The sequence below is a fragment of the Mobula birostris genome, chromosome 6, assembly GCF_030028105.1.
Source record: "Mobula birostris isolate sMobBir1 chromosome 6, sMobBir1.hap1, whole genome shotgun sequence".
NCBI classification, from domain to species: domain Eukaryota; kingdom Metazoa; phylum Chordata; class Chondrichthyes; order Myliobatiformes; family Myliobatidae; genus Mobula; species Mobula birostris.
Window position 1 is genome coordinate 179,130,196 of NC_092375.1, and position 16,745 is coordinate 179,146,940.

Genomic DNA, 16,745 nt, shown 5'->3' on the forward strand with positions numbered 1-16,745 from the left:
TTCTGAAAACACATCTTTGGAATATATAAGCATAGAACTAGTTGAATGTAATAAGGAGTGCTATATTCTTGTATATAAATTTAGATAAATTGAATGGGATACTGCCAGGATTTGACAGAGGCAAATGAGAGTCAATTGCCAGAGAAAATATATTTTGCTTTTATTTTCTAATTTTGAAAATAATCATAACCTAAGGAAAGCTCTGTCTGTTTTCTTATATACAAACTGAACATGCTAATCATGACCTCAATTTTATGTGCCATTCTTGTATTTTGCTTTTGTTCATGTCAATTTATCTCTCAATTCGCTGTACTGAATATAAATGTTTCTGTTCGAGTGAAATAGAGAGATTTTGTTTATCCAAATGTAGATATGCAGTCAGCCCTCCTTATCCGTGAGTTCCGCATGCGCGAATTCAACCAACTGCGAATCGAGAAAAGCCAGAAGTGCTTTTCCAGCACTTGTTGTTCGAGCATGTACAGACTTTTTTCTTGTCATTATTCCCTAAACAATGCAGTATAACAGCTATTTTACATAGTATTTACATTGTATTAGGTATTATAAGTAATCTAGAGATGATTTAAAGTATACCGGAGGATGTGCGTAGGTTATTGTGGATTGTGATTGAAAAAAAACGGAAGTTCTCTTACTAAGTAAATCGGAACAGGTACATCCGGTATTATTTAGCATCAGTTAGTCAAATGTTTGTCTTAGTATATAGTATATATCTTACCTTTCTATGCATATAAAACACTTAAGAAACACATGTTTCAGCGCTGGGCTCAGGAACGGAAGTTCCTGAGTTCAATCCAGTGACAGAGCGCTCCCAAGCGCACTCTCCATCCGTGCTGGGTTGATGTGGAGGATCAAAAATCCAAAACCCCCAAACCCAATAATTAAAACACTGCGTTACTTAGTAATATTTGTAGCTTTCATCGGGGCAGGGCTTTTCTCACTTTATCCTTTAAAATTGTTCCGATAGTTGACCGACTGTAGCCTAATGCTTTTCCAATAACCGATGGCACTTCACCTCTTTCCGATTGCTTTATTATTTCCACTTTATTTTAAATCGCGACCGTGATTATTTTCGTGAACAGAAACACTGCGGATTCAGAGCTCCGCCGCCGGGTCCTAATGGCCACAGCACTGAGACAGGTTAAGTAAGGTCTGGGGTTCCGCTGGGTCCTAAGGTCCACCGCATTTAGACAGGTTGAATAAAGCACTTGAGCGTGTGGGGTCCCGGAACCAATCCCTCGCGGATAAGGAGGGCCAACTGTATATCTTGACGTGATTAAAATTAGTGATATTTTTGCACCATTAGTACAAAAGAAGTACTGTGATATGTTTTATTAATGACTGATCTGTTTTTTGTAGAATTTGGGGATGGATTTTGTTTTAGCTTGCTTTCTTGTGTCACTCACTCAGAATATTGAAGGTCAGCTGTCCTTCAGAATCTTACTCCCCATCTCCAGAGCCTATGGGCCTCCCTGATAAACTTATTAATTCTGAACAGTTAAAAATTGTGGTTTGTTCTTCTTTCTTGTAATACATTTGTTTATCCTTAATTAGACTTGATGAACACATATTTAACTTTGGTTTTCTACTGCTAGGGTGTTTTTTTTTGAAAACTATATGCTGAGTAAAAAGTTTGCAGTAATGTTTGAATGAATTTAATGAGATCTAAGTTGAAAAAAATAATCCAATCTTTTTGTTCTTTTTAGCACGATTTACTCACTACAAGCCAGTTGATATTATATTAAAGCCATTATTATTTGAGGTGCCAAGCATTACCACAGATTCAATATTTATTGGTCGTGATTGGCTGTTCCAGAAGATAGATGAGAATCTTAAAAATGATGCTTCTCCAAGGAACAAAGGAATAATAATTGCTGGAAATGTTGGATTTGGGAAAACGGCTATTATTTCCAGACTGGTGGCTCTGAGCTGTCATGGGGGTCGTATGAGACAAATTGCATCAAATAGTTCCAACGTGTTCTCAAAAAGTGGGTACCTTAATTTCATCAGTTGAATTATGGTGGGGTATACCAAGGTCTATCTTAAAAATAAAGTAATGAAGACTTTGGCTGAATAAGTTCTAGTATCCTGCTGGTGGAGGAATAATGGTATTTGCATATAAGTGAAATAGATGCGCTGCACTATGTTAATGTCATTTAATGTAGTTGTGTTTAAATAATAGAGGCAGTCTTATTGCAAAGCCTGAAACAGCAGCATTCATAATCAATGGGGTGTATTATTAAAATCAACTTTTAAATAGACAGCAAACAATTTTTTATGCTTTGAGTAGGGGTCTACAGATGCGTACCTGTTAACCATATCATTTGATTGTTGCAGATGCAAAATACCTACTGATGCCTGATATTTATTTGAAATATAAACAGAAAATAGTTGAAGTTCTCAGCTGACTGGTGGTGCATTTTATAACCTTCAGTACTTAATTTTGAGTTCAAATTTGGAAAGTGGGTGTAATTATTTTGCACATCTCCTCAGTATATATTTTTGAGTCTTGATTTACCTCTTTACCATTACTTTCTTTTTAACTGTTCATTGTTCTTCCATCCATTCCTTTTGTTCTTTCTTCCCATCTCTGTCATTCCAAACCTCTGTGCTTGTAACATTATCTGCTTCTGATGGAAGTTCATTGATCTGATAGATTAGTTCCATTCCTCATTCCTTAATTGCTGCCTGACCCATTACTTTCAGTATTTCCTGTAGTATTTTCAATTGAGATATTACATATATCTTTCTTTGTTCCTTTTTTCCACATAAAATTAGCTTTAAAGATTGTAAGGAAGCTTCAGCAAAAGACTAACATTAAATTCATATTCAGACATTTTTGGTAGAATATTTAAATGAAAAAATGGCTGTTTATGATTTACGCCTTCTAACATTTGTCTTTGAAAGATGCCTTAATTTTGTTTCCTGTTAGATTACCATATACAAACCCCATTTCCAGAAAAGTTGGGATATTTTCCAAAATGCAATAAAAACAAAAATCTGTGATATGTTAATTCACATGAATCTTTATTCAACTGACAAAAGTACAAAGAAAAGATTTTCAATAGTTTTACTGACCAACTTAATTGTATTTTGTAAATATACACAAATCTAGAATTTGATGGCTACAACGCACTCAACAAAAGTTGGGACAGAGTTAAAATAAGATTGAAAAGTGCACAGAAAAGTCATGCTACTGTGACAATTATAGCCACCTGGGCTGGGGAGTATCTTGGAAAACCATTGTCACTCAACACAGTCCGTCGCTGCATCCAGAAATGCAACTTGCAACTGTATTACGCAAGGAGGAAGTCATACATCAACTCTCTGCAGAAATGCCGGGGAGTTCTCTGGGCCCGAGCTCATCTCAGATGGACGGAAAAACTGTGGAACCGTGTGCTGTGGTCAGATGAGTCCACATTTCAGCTAGTTTTCGGAAAAAATGGGCATCGAGTTCTCCATGCCAAAGATGAAAACGACCATCCAGGTTGTTATCAGCGAAGGGTGCAAAAGCCAGCATCTGTGATGGTATGGGGGTGCATCAGTGCCCACGGCATGGGTGAGTTGCATGTATGTGAAGGTACCATTGACTCTGAGGCGTATATTAGGATTTTAGAGAGACATATGTTGCCATCAAGGTGACGTCTGTTCCCGGGACATCCATGCTTATTTCAGCAGGACAATGCCAGACCACATTCTGCATAGGCTACAACAGCGTGGCTTTGTAGACACAGAGTTCATGTGCTTGACTGGCCTGCTGCCAGCCCAGATCTATCTCCTATTGAAAATGTATGGCGCATCATGAAGAGGAGAATCAGGCAACAGAGACCACGGACTGTTGAGCAGCTGAAGTCTTATATCAAGCAAGAATGGACAAAACTTCCAATTGCAAATCTACTACAATTAGTATACTCAGTTCCAAAACGATTAAAAAGTGTTATTAAAAGGAAAGGTGATGTAACACAATGGTAAACATGCCTCTGTCCCAACTTTTGCTGAGTGTGTTGCAGCCATCAAAGTCTAAATTTGTGTATGTTTACAAAATACATTTAAGTTGGTCAGTAAAATTATTGAAAATCTTTTCTTTGTACTTTTGTCAGTTAAATAAAGGTTCACGTGAATTAACATCACAGATTTTTGTTTTTATTGCATTTTGGAAAATATCCTAACTTTTCTGGAAATGGAGTTTGTATTTCTTTTTTGACCAAACACATTATTTTGTTTTATGTGTTAAATTTTTATTTGCAGGGATGAGGAGAAAGAACCCCTAAGCATGTATCATTGTTGCTTTAGTTATTCATGAATTTATTTTTAAAGAAATAGTTGAATCCTGGTGGTACAGAAAGTCTTATACATTAATTAAATTTTTATGCCATTGAGATGAAATATAGTTTGTGAGATATAGGGACCAATGACATGGGTAGGATGAGTGATGAGGTTTTGCATAGGGAGTGAGGTGCAAAGTTAAAGGGCAGGACCTCCAGGGTTGTGATCTCAGGATTGCTACCCGTGCAAATTGCTAGTGAGGCCAGAACAAGGAAGATTATACAGTTTAATACGTGGCTAAGGAATTGGTGTAGGAAGGAGGTCATAAGAGTTTTGGATCATTGGGCTGTCTTCCAGGGAAGGTAGGACCTGTACAGAAAGGATAGTTTGCACCTGAACGGGAGGGGGACTAATATCTTAGTGGGAAGGTTTGTTAATGCTGCATGGTGGGGTCTAAACTGGACTTGCAAGGGAATGGGAACCAGAGCCAGAACAATTAGCAAAGAGGTTGTGGAGGTAGATGTTGGTTAAACTTCAGACAAGTTGGGAATCAAAAGGTTGAGCATGGCGTGACTATTGTCCTGAGCTGCATGTATTTCAGTGCAAGTTGTAGCAAAGGTGGATTATAGTGCTAAAGATGAGGTAACACACACAAAATGCTGGAGGAACTCAACAGGCTAAGGTAGCTGGTTTACAAACAGAGACAAGTATAGCGAGGAGAGGCTGTTGATACTGTAAAATTGCAGTCAACAGGATGAACTACAATGTAAAAGGCAGACAAAATTAAAACGGGTGAATACAGGACTGAAAATGTTAAATTTGAATGTGTTCAGTATATGGAATAAGGTAGATAAACTTGCAGATGTTGTAGGCATCACTGAATCATGACTGAAAGATTATAGCTGGGAGCTTAATGTCCAAGGACACACATTGCATCGTAAGGACAGGCAGGAATGCAGAGGAAGTGGTGTTGCTCTGTTGGTAAAAAATGAAACCAAATCATTAGAAAGAGGTGACATAGGGTTGGAAGGTGTTGAATCATTGTAGATAAAGCTAAGGAACTGCAATGGTAAAAGACCCTGATGGGAAGTGTCTACAGACACCCAAACAGTAGTAAAGATTACAAATTACAACTGGAGATAGAAAATGCATGCTAATAGGTTACAATAGTCATGGGGGACTTCAATATATGCAGGTATATATATCAGGTTGGTGCTGCATTCCAGGAGGGGGAATTTCTAGAGCACCTACCAGATAACTTTCTAGAGCAGCTCATGGTTGTGCCCACTAGGAGATCATCTATTCTTGAATGGTTGTTGTGCAATGAACCAGAATTGATCAGAGAGCTTATGGTAGAAGAATCCTAAGGGGCAAGTGATCATAATTTCACCCTGAAATTTGAGAAGGACAAGCTTAAGTCAGATGTTTAGTATTACAGTGGAGTAAAGGGAATTACAGAGACATGAGAGAGGAGTTTGCCAGAATTGATTGGAAAAGAATACCGGCAGGCATGACAGCAATGGCTGGAGTTCTGGAAGCAATCAGAAGATACAGGATATATACATCCTGAAGTGGAAGAAGTAATCCAAAGGAAAGATGACACAGCTGTGGCTAACAAGAGAAGTCAAAACCAACATGAAAGTCAAAGGGAGAGCATATAATAGAGCAAAAATTAGTAGGAAGTTAGAGGATTGGGAAGCTTTTAAAAACCAGCAGAAGGCAATTAAAAAAGTCATTAAGAAGATAAAGATGAAATACAAGTAAACTAGCCAATAATGTTAAGGAGGACACCAAAAGTTTCTTCAGGTACATAGAGGTTAAAAAAAAGAGGCGAGAGTGGATATTGGATTGCTGAAAATGATGCTGGAGAGGTAGTAATGGAGAATAAGGAAATAGATGAACTGAATAAGTATTTTGCATCAGTCTTCATTGTGGGAGACACTAGCAGTATGGTGGATGTTCCAAGTATGTGAAGTTACCATGACTAGAGAGAAGGTTCGTGGGAAACTGAAAGGTCTGAAGGTAGATAGGTCACCTGGACCACATGGTGTACACCCCAGGGATCTGAAAGAGGTAGCTGAAGAGATTGTGGAAGCATTAGTAATGATCTTTCAAGAATCACTAGATTCTGGAATTGTTCGGTAGACGAGAAAATTGCAAATGTCACTCCACTCTTCAAGAAGGGAGAGAGGCCATTTTGTCTGACTTCAGTGGTTGGGAAGATGTTGGAGTTGATTATTAAGGATGAGGTCTCAGGGTACTTGGAGGCACATGATAAAATAGGCCATGGTGTGGTTTCCTCAAGGGAAAATCTTACCTGACAACTCTTGAAATTCTTTGAAGAAATAACAAGCAGGATAGACAAAGGAGAATCGTTTGATGTTGTGTATTTGGATTTTTGGAAGGCCTTTGACAAGTTGCCACACATGAGGTTACTTAACAAGTTGCAAGTCCATGGTGTTACAGGAAAGAATCTAGCATGAATAAAGCAGTGGCTGATTGGCAGGAGGAAAAGAGTGGAAATGAAGGGACTGTTTTAATAGTTGGCTGCTGGTGACTAGTGGTGTTTCGCAGGGGTCTGTTGCGACCGATTCTTTGTACATTACATGTCAGTGATTTGGATGAAGGAATTGATGGTTTTGATGCAAAGTTTGCAGACCATATGAAGATAGGTGGAGGGCAAGTATTTTTGAGGAACTAGGCTACAGAAGGACAGGCAGATTTGGAGAATGGGCAAAGAAATGGCAGATGAAATACAGTCAACACACATCAAAGTTGCTGGTGAACGCAGCAGGCCAAGCAGCATCTGTAGGAAGAGGTACAGTCGACGTTTCAGGCCGAGACCCTTCGTCAGGACTAACTGAAGGAAGAGTTAGTAAGAGATTTGAAAGTGGGAAGGGGAGGGGGAGATCCAAAATGATAGGAGAAGACAGGAGGGGGAGAGATGGAGCCAAGAGCTGGACAGGTGATTGGCAAAAGGGATACGAGAGGATCATGGGACACTCTTACTCACTCTTCCTTCAGTTAGTCTTGACGAAGGGTCTCGGCCTGAAACGTCGACTGTACCTCTTCCTAGAGATGCTGCCTGGCCTGCTGCATTCACTAGCAACTTTGATGTGTGTTGCTTGAATTTCCAGCATCTGCAGAATTCCTCGTGTTTGCGATGAAATACAGTGTTCGGAAGTGTATGGTCATGTACTTTGGTAGATGAAATGAAAGGGTTGACTGTTTTCTAAATGGCACGAAAATACAAAAAACTGAGGTGCAAAGGGACTTGGGAGTCCTTGTGCAGGATTTCTTGAAGATTAATTTGCAGGTTGAGTCTGTGGTGAGGAAGGCAAATGCAATGTTAGCTTTCATTTCCAGAGGACTAGAATATAAAAGCAAGGAAGTAATGTTGAGACTCTAAAGCACTGGGGAGGCCTCTCTTGGAGTATTGTGAGCAGTTTTGGGCCTCTTTTCAAAGAGAGGATGTGCTGTTATTGGAGGGAGTTCAAAACAGGTTCATGAAAATGATTCCTGGATTGAATGGCTTGTCATATGAAGAGCGTTTGATGGCTCTGAGCCTGTATTCACTAGAATTCAGAAGAAATGAAACCTATCAAATGGTGAAAGGGGTTTGATAGAGTGGGTGTGGAGAGGATATTTTCTATGGTGGGAGAGTCTAAGACCAGAAGACACAGCCTCAGAATAGAGGAGTATCCATTTAGAATGGAGATGAGGAGGGATTTCTTTAGTCAGAGGGTGATGAATCTGCAGAATACTTTGCCGTAGGCAGCTATAGAGATGAAGTCTTTATGTATATTTAAGGCAGAGATTGATAGATTCTTGATTGGTCAGAGCATGAATGGATATGGGGAGAAATCAGGAGATTGGGTCTGAGAGGAAAATTGGTTCAGCCATGATGAAACGGCAGAGCAGACTTGATGTGCCAAATGCCTAAATCTGCTCATATATCTTATGGTCTAAGAAATTGCTGAAAGTGCAAGCTGGTGCAGTGTGGTGGAATTAGATTATGTAACTTTATCAGCTAACATGGACACTGTAGACCAAATTCGCACTTTTTGTGTGATACATTTTTGAGATTCTCTGACTTCACAAATGCCCAAAGATGATTTTTTTCCAACACTTTTTTACTGCCCTGCCTACGTGATCTGATATACGTATATTGAGCAAGGGTGTGACATCACATCGATCAGCTGATCAAATCAGGACACATATATTCAGATTTGTGTCATAATCAGCCAAATGTAGGGCAATTCAAGCAAGAGTAGACGTGTGTCCCTCTCTTTAAAATCTAGATTGTAAGAAGATTGCTGACAAATCTTTATTTTTTCAGCATATCTGGCCACTTAATAACCCAAATTAAATTCACATTAAAGGGTAATTGTTCAGAATGCAAGGTCATATTTGCTAGTGACGTTTGGACGCTTGGGTCTTTTTTTTGTGGAGTCAGGGAGACATGAGGTAGATCATAGACACAAGAGATTCTGCAGATGGGGGAAAACTTGAGCACCACTCACAAAGTGCTAGAGGAACTCAGCAGGAGAGTGCTGATGAAGGGTCTCAGCCCAAAATATTGATTGTTTATTCCCCTTCATAGATGATGTCTGACCTGCTGAGCTCCTCTAGCATTTTGTGTGTGTTGTTTAAATATTCTTATTAATATAATTCTTATCATATTATTTAAAAATAACAATTGATCTACTTTCATCATTAATAGACGTAGACCCACAACAGGACCATCAGCAGAACCAACCACTCCAAATCTCCTCTTCGTTTCATTGTTCTGTCCCATTGGGCAGTGAGAGTTATTCTGGAACATCTGAGTTACAAAGACAAAGGGAAGAAGCTTTGAAAAGACTTGGAGCAGAGGTGAACTACAGATTTGTACTATATGATGCAGAAATATTTGCTTTTGTTGTCTTTTCAGAAAGAGTGCAAATATATTGGGTTTTCTCAAAACCTTAAAGTAGTTAGAATTATGCAATAGCAGTTTCAATCTATTTATGTTATGAGAAAGAAGGATCAAGTTTGCAACAAGAAGCTGCCATTTTTTGCTTATTAGTTTGCAGTGAGAGATGTAAAATATTCCTTTCTCTTAAACTGCATAATCTTTCCCAGTGTTCTAGGAAACACACTTCACGATTCTATCCCATTCTTCAATGAAAGTTGAGTCTTAGTGGTGTTATAGAATGTCCATTGAATACTGTGTTTGTAACTCACTATATTAATAAGTCACCAAAGTACTGCAAAGAATAAATTAACTCCTGTTTTTTATGAAAGTAAATGAATTTTCGAATTAAAAAGGTAAACACAGTTTTAAACTAAAGTAATGAAATCATCAATAGATTGGGAAGAACATTCATTAGGAAAGATTGTCAAACTTTTGCTTGATTTGTCCTTTCCACACAAATTCAAAATTTCCCTGCCACTCCCTGATAGTGATCTTAGTCGTATCCCTGTAATTTTGACATATCCTGTTAGTTTTTGGTAATTCTACAGTATTGGCACTTCATTAAGTGAAGTATGATTCTGCAGCCCTCATTGCATATAGGCAACCCCCCACATTAAGGACATTTGGATAACAGAAATTTACCCTTGTAAAGTTCACAAATCTCTAATTGAAGACTTGAGATGGAATATTATTGCTCTTACAGAATTTATGTGGCGATAAGTAAATAGAAAGAAAATGCAACAGAAACAGATTTTGTCCATTTTTGTCTCTAGCTACTCACTGCAGTGGAGCAGTAAGTTTTGGTGTGACAGTGCTGTGTCAATTGGGTTGGCAGTCGCAGCTGAGTCGTTCCTTTCCATTGCCTTACCTGGTCTGAGGGCACTGCTGCGCTTTTCATCAATAAGGCATTTTCATTCCAGCTGAATATTCTGCAGGCAGACAACAAAATTTTTGCTGCCAACACCACTGTAGTTGGCCGTATCATAGATGGTGAAGAACCAGCAAATAAGGGGGAGATTGAAAATCTGTCTGACTCATGCCACAACAGGAACCTTTCATTCACTTGTCAGCAAGACCAACGAGATGATTATTGACCATAGGGGGAGGAAGGCAGAGGCCCATGAGCTTGTTCTCATTGGGAAATCAAAGGTGGAGTGGGTCAGTAACTTTAAGTTCCTTGGTGTTATCATTTCAGAGGATCTGTCCTGGGTCCAACAGGTGAGTGCCATTACAAAGAAAGCACGGCAGTGGCTCTGCTTTCTTAGAAGTTTGCAAAGATCAGTTATGCTATCTAAAGGACCCACACCTCCAGATTCAGGAAGAGTTATTACTCCTCAACCATCAGGCTTTAGAATCAGAGGGGATAACTTCACTCAACTTCACTTGTCCCATCAATGAACTGTTTCCAGAACTATGAACTCATTTTCAAGGACTCTTCATCTCATGTTCTCAATATTTATTGCTAATTTATTTATTATTGTTATTATTTCATTTTCATTTTTGCTTTTGCAGAATTTGTTGTTGTTTGCATGTTGGTTGTACATTTTGTTGGGGATGGTCTTTCAGTGATTTTATGACGTTTCTTGTATTTACTGCTAATGTCTGCAAGAAAATGAACCTCAGGATTGTATCTATAATCTTATAAATTGTCAGTAACTATTCCTTTTTAATAATTTTTGCAACTAGTCAAATTCAAGGTATGAAGTTCACTGTTACTAAAACAAACATGAGAAAGGCAGGTATTTTTGCTTCCCAACTCTTTCTTAGTTGCTGATTGCCTCCTGGTAACTACATGCCTCTCCCTAATAAAACCAAAGAAATTGAGCCATACTTTATGCAATCTTGCTGTAATATTTGTCTCTGAGATCACTATTCCTATCCATGTTATTACCCCATTTCAACCTTACTGATCTGATGAAACCTTTATTACCTTGAGACTATTATTCCAGAAAATTCTAAGTCTGATCTCCCTTTCTGTTACAGATTATCTTTGCAATTTTTGTGTTTTTCCTCTACTGCCTAGAGTTAGCAGGGTGACAATGCTGGTTGTAACCACTAAAGGATCAGGTGTCACAATTCAGTTGGAGTAGATTTGTGGATTGAAACATTAGCTGATTTATAGTTGGGGACAGTTAAAGTACTTGTCAAATGTTATCTTGTAAAATCTTTGTATATTTTTCTGACTGTAGTGCCCTGGAGCTAGATAGTAATTGACGTGAGAGTTAATTTTTGACTGCCAGGAAGTGTATTTTGCAGATTATATTGTTTGCTCTGACCTTGGACTGCAAAATCAATTGTTTTGCAATTCTACAATTCCATTACATTGGCCGAGGAAGGATGCTTTATCCACGATTAGCTGTGTGTTTCCTCACTTTGAATATTTGAAACCCACCTGTTTTCCACTCTCTCAAATCTTCCTGGCCTCAAACTTGCCAGTGGTAGTTGCTTCACAACTTGCTCTGATTGCTTTGCTGTTGTGCTAATTAGAACAGTCATTTTTCACTGCCCGTTTGTTAATGTTGTTAGCAGGCTTACCTCTTTATGCACACTTATTCGGGAAAGGGAAGAACAGTTTATCAGTCACAGAAAGTGAGATTTACAGCAGGAGAACCAGAGAAAACAGTGGGAATTGAATGCTTAACACAATTATAAGATGAATGTGTATTTTAGAAGGCAGAACATCTTTATAAAATACTCCCGTTTAGCCATTAAGAGCCAAAAACCTTGGTAAGTTGAAATTGTGTTTTTTTTTAACAGGTTGTTGCATATCACTATTGCCAGGCTGACAATACTTATACCTGCCTCGTACCAGAATTTGTCCACAGTATAGCAGCTTTACTTTGTCGTGCACCTCAATTAACAGCCTTCCGTGAATTGCTGGTGAAGGAATCACACCTTCAGAATGTGCTCAGTTTGCGTTCTTGTGTCCAAGATCCGATTGCTGCATTTCAGAGAGGTATTTTGGATCCACTTGAAAACCTGATGAAGGGTAAGGTCTTTTTTTTACTATAATGGTTGACAAAGTGTGTAAAAAAAAAAAAAAAAAAATTTGCTGAACTTTTGTGTAACAGGAGATTATTTAACAAGTTTGTTTGAAATCTGTGGAATTCGTTGCCACAGATGGCTGTGGAGGCCAAAATCATTGGGTATATTTAAGGCAGAGGTTGGTAGATTCTTGATTACTCAGAGCATGAAGGGATGTGGAGGGAAGGCAGGAGGTTGGGGCTGAGAGGGAAAACGGATCAGCCATGAGGAAATGGCGGAGCAGACTCGATGTGCCAAATAGCCTAATTCTGCTCCTATATCTTATGGTCTTAAGCTAATAACATTTGTTTGTGTCCGCCCTGTTGGTGTGGTCTTTCATTGATTCTGTTATGGTAATTGGATTTATTGAGTATGCCTGTAAGAAAATGAGTGTTAGGGTTGTATATTGTGCCATATGTGTACTTTGATAATAACTTTACTTTGAACTTTGATCTAGGGTATGTTAAACGTTTTAAAAATGAAACATTAAAACAGCTGATAGGGCATTTCATGGGGTACTCTTAAGACAAACTTGTGCATATATATATTCCACATATTTCCCTATGACACATGTGGCCAATCAGCCCATCATGTCTTTGCTGGTTCTCAGATTATTTCAATCCTCCACTTATTTTGCTGTAACCTGTTCTCAGTTACATGCCCATCAATTATTCCCTAACTCTCCTGCCAGGGACAAGGTACAATAGTCAGTTAAGCTACCAGCACATTTTTGGAATGTGGGAGGAAGTGAGAGGGCCTAGGAAAAACCTGCATAGGTGTATGGAGAATGTGCAAGCTGTATGCAGTCAAAATCTGAAGTCAGGATGAAAGCTGGGTTGCTGTAGTTGTGCAGCATCAGAGGTACCTGTTGTACTACTGGACTTTATTTGTTTGTTTTACGGAGGTACGGTGCAGAATAGTCCCTTCCGGCCCTTCGAGCCACACCACCCAGCAATCCCCTGATTTATTCCTATCCTGATCATGGGGTAATTTACAATAACCAATTAACTTACCAAGTGGTATGCCTTTGGACTGTGGGAGGAAACCAGAGCACCTGGAGAAAACACCTGTGGTCACAGGGAGAACGTACAAATTCCTTACAGACAGCGGCGGGAATTGAAACTGGGTTGCCAGTAGTGTAAAGTGTTGTGCTGCCCACTGGAAATGAGAATTGATAAAAGTACATTGAAGAAAATGGAACCCTTCGGACTGTAGTGAATAATGGGGCAAACAGTGCATTTTTTCAACAAACTAAATTGCTAGACTGAGAAGTAAAGAGAAGAATTGAATTAGAATTGGTGAATTGAAATAGGTACGAAAGAAATACATAGAAATGAAGGAAAAAGGTTAGAATAACAGATGATAATGAATTTTATCTTTGTCCTACAGAAAAGAAGATCTCTGCAGAGGAGTATATTATTTTAATAGATGGCTTAAATGAGGCAGAGTTCCACAAACCTGATTATGGTGACACAATTACTTCTTTTATCATTAAAATAATTTCCAAGTTTCCATCTTGGCTGAAGCTGATTGTTACTGTGAGAACCAATCTACAGGTTTGTGTTTTTTTTTTGCATTTCTGTGACTCAGAAATTAACAATTCATTTTTGAAAAGCAACATAGTGAAGTATTACTTAAGTATATTATTCACAATTATTAATGTTACTTCCCTGTTTTCTCTATATGTGTTAGTAGATTTATCATAAATCAACAGGACTAATGAATTGAAACCTATCAAATGTTGAAAAGCCCCGATAGAGTGGATGTGGAAAGGATGTGTCCTATGGTGGGGGGGGCTCTTAAGACCAGAGGACACAGCCTCAGAATAGAGGGGAGTCCTTTTAGAATGGAGGCGAGGAGAAATTTCTTTAGCCAGAGAGTGGCGAATCTGTGGAATTTGTCGCCACGGTTGGCTGTGAAGGCCAAGTCTTTGGGTATATTTAAGGCAGCAGTTCATAGATTCTTGATTAGTCAGGGCATGAAGGGATACAGGGAGAAGGCAGGAGATTGGGGCTGAGAGGGAAAATGGATCAGCCATGATGAAATGGTGGAGCAGACTCGAAGGGCCAAATGGCTCTATCGTGTGTGTGTGTACCCTTAACTCCTGGTGGAGTCGTCGGGGTGTTGTCATGAAAGGCTTTCTGCACCAGTCTTTTTGGTATGCTCATCATACAGCGTGTCTTGGACATCTTAAACCCGGCGGAGCCCATCCCTCTACAGGTTTTTTTTTTAACGAGGTCGTTGTTAGCTCAACACTCAACCCAGGCACAGATGGAGAGCGTGCAAGGGAGCTGGCCGGATTCGAACTCGGGACCTTTCGCCCCGAAGTCCAGCGCTGATGCCACTACGCCACCAGCCAGCGTATATCTTATGGTGTTACAAATTACAGCAGGAGATAGAAAAAGTGTGTCAGAAGGGCAATGTCATTATCTAATAAATATAATTTATCAAGAATACATTTTTTTTAGATATCTACAAGTTAGAAATTTCCTAAGTACTATACTTTCTTTCTTTCCAATGCTTCCTCCTACATACATTTTAGATACTATAATTAACCTTAATCCATGTCAGAAAGGTGCATCGGCTATGATTTATAATATTATTATGAAACTTAGGAAAGCTCCATTTGATAAGATTAGGGTAGATTGGGAACAGGAATTGGGTTCTATCATTTCCGTGGATGACTGGGGGCAGATTTTACAATTAGTCAATACTTCCTCTATCTGTGCTAAACATTCCCTAATTCAATTTAAAGTTGTTCATAGAGCACATATGTCCAAAGATAAATTAGCTCGCTTTTATTCTCATATTAATCCTTTTTGTGATAGATGTCCGGGGCAGATAGCCTCTTTAACTCATATGTTTTGGTCTTGTCCTACTCTGGAAACTTTTTGGAGAGACATTTTTAATTTTATCTCAAAGGTATTGAATATAGATATCTCTCCTCACCCTATTACTGCTATCATTGGACTACCTAAAATTTCCAGTAATCTTTCTCCTTCAGCATGTAGAATGATTGCATTTCTTACTTCAATGGCGAAAAGATGTATCTTACAACATTGGAAAGAGCTTAATGCTCCAACCACCTTTTTTTGGTTCTCTCAGACGATATTATGCTTGAATTTGGAGAAAATTAGAAGCAATCTTTATGATTCCTCACTTAAATTTGAACAGACCTGGAGATCTTTTATTCAATATTTTCATTTAATTTAATTTTTTTTTCTTCTCTTTTTTGCTCCATATTTATATACCCTTGTTTTTTTTTTACTGTTTTTAATGGAAGTCAGGTTTGAGGACGTGATTTTAAGTTCTTTAACTCTACTTGGTTCCAAGTTAGCCCATTGCTTTGCTTTGTTTTTAGTTTAGTTGCACGGTGGTTTTTTTTTTCCTTTTCTCTATTGATATATATATATATATATATATATATAAAAATTAGTATACTATTATGTTACCTTAGTAAGTTATGTTTAAATTACATTGTATCACTTTTTTTCTGTATTAATATCTCCTGTAATTTTATTATATTCTAACAGTGTATAGTGCCTATATGGCTTACCCTTTTGTATACTTATTCAATAAAAAGATTTAAAAAGAAAGAAGGGCAATGTCATGATAATCATTGGGGATTTTAACATGAGAGTGGATTGAGAAAACTAGGCCAGTACTGGACCTCAAGAGAGAGAATTTGTAGAATGTCTAACAGATGGCTTTTCAGAACGGCTCGTTGTTGAGCCTGCTAGGGGATTGGCCATGCTGTATTGCGTGTTGTGCGATAATCTGGAGGTGATAAGAGAGTTTAAGTTTAAGGAACCCTTAGGGAACAGTGATCACAATATGATCGAGTTCACTTTGAAATTTGAGAAGGAGAAACTAAATTCCAATGTGTTGGTATTTCAGTGGAATAAAGAAAATTACAATGTCTTGAGAGGGGAACTGGCCAATGTTGACTGGAAAGGGACACTAGCAGGAAGGACAGCAGAGCGGCAATGGCTGGAGTTTCTGCGAAAAATTAGGGAAATGCAAGGTAAATAAGAAATTTTCAAAGTGAAGAAGGACACTACCATGGCTGGCAAGTGAAGTCAGAGCCAAACTAAAAGCAAAAGAGAGGGCATACAAGGAAGCCAGAGCTAGTGGGAAGATAGAGGATTGGGAAGCTTTTAAAAACTTGCAGAAGGAAACTAAGAAGGTCAATAGGAAGGAAAAGATGAATTATGAATGGAAGCTGGCAACTAATATCAAAGAAGATACTAAAAGCTTTTTTAAGTATATAAAGGGTAAAAGAGAGTTGAGGGTAGATATAGGACCAGTAGAAAATGATGCTGGAGATATTGTAATGAGAGACGCAGGGGCAGCAGAGGAACTGAATGCGTATTTTGCATCAGTCTTCACAATGGAAGACAGTTCCAGTATACCGGACATTCAAGAGTGTCAGGGAAGTGAAGTATGTGCAGGGAAAATTACGACTGAGAAGGTGCTCAGGAAG

At 38.5% G+C, this 16,745-nt stretch overlaps 1 protein-coding gene across 2 annotated transcripts in view; it reads left to right on the top strand.

Annotated features, from left to right (window-relative positions):
• The window catches only part of tanc1a (tetratricopeptide repeat, ankyrin repeat and coiled-coil containing 1a), a 175,321-nt gene that overhangs the window by 92,411 nt on the left and 66,165 nt on the right, over positions 1 to 16,745 (top strand). For both annotated transcript variants that reach the window (XM_072261989.1, XM_072261990.1), the window contains 4 exons: positions 1,722 to 2,003; positions 9,005 to 9,156; positions 11,996 to 12,227; positions 13,652 to 13,818. In XM_072261989.1, coding sequence (XP_072118090.1) covers positions 1,722 to 2,003; positions 9,005 to 9,156; positions 11,996 to 12,227; positions 13,652 to 13,818 — 833 coding nt within the window. The remainder of the gene's footprint in view (positions 1 to 1,721; positions 2,004 to 9,004; positions 9,157 to 11,995; positions 12,228 to 13,651; positions 13,819 to 16,745) is intronic.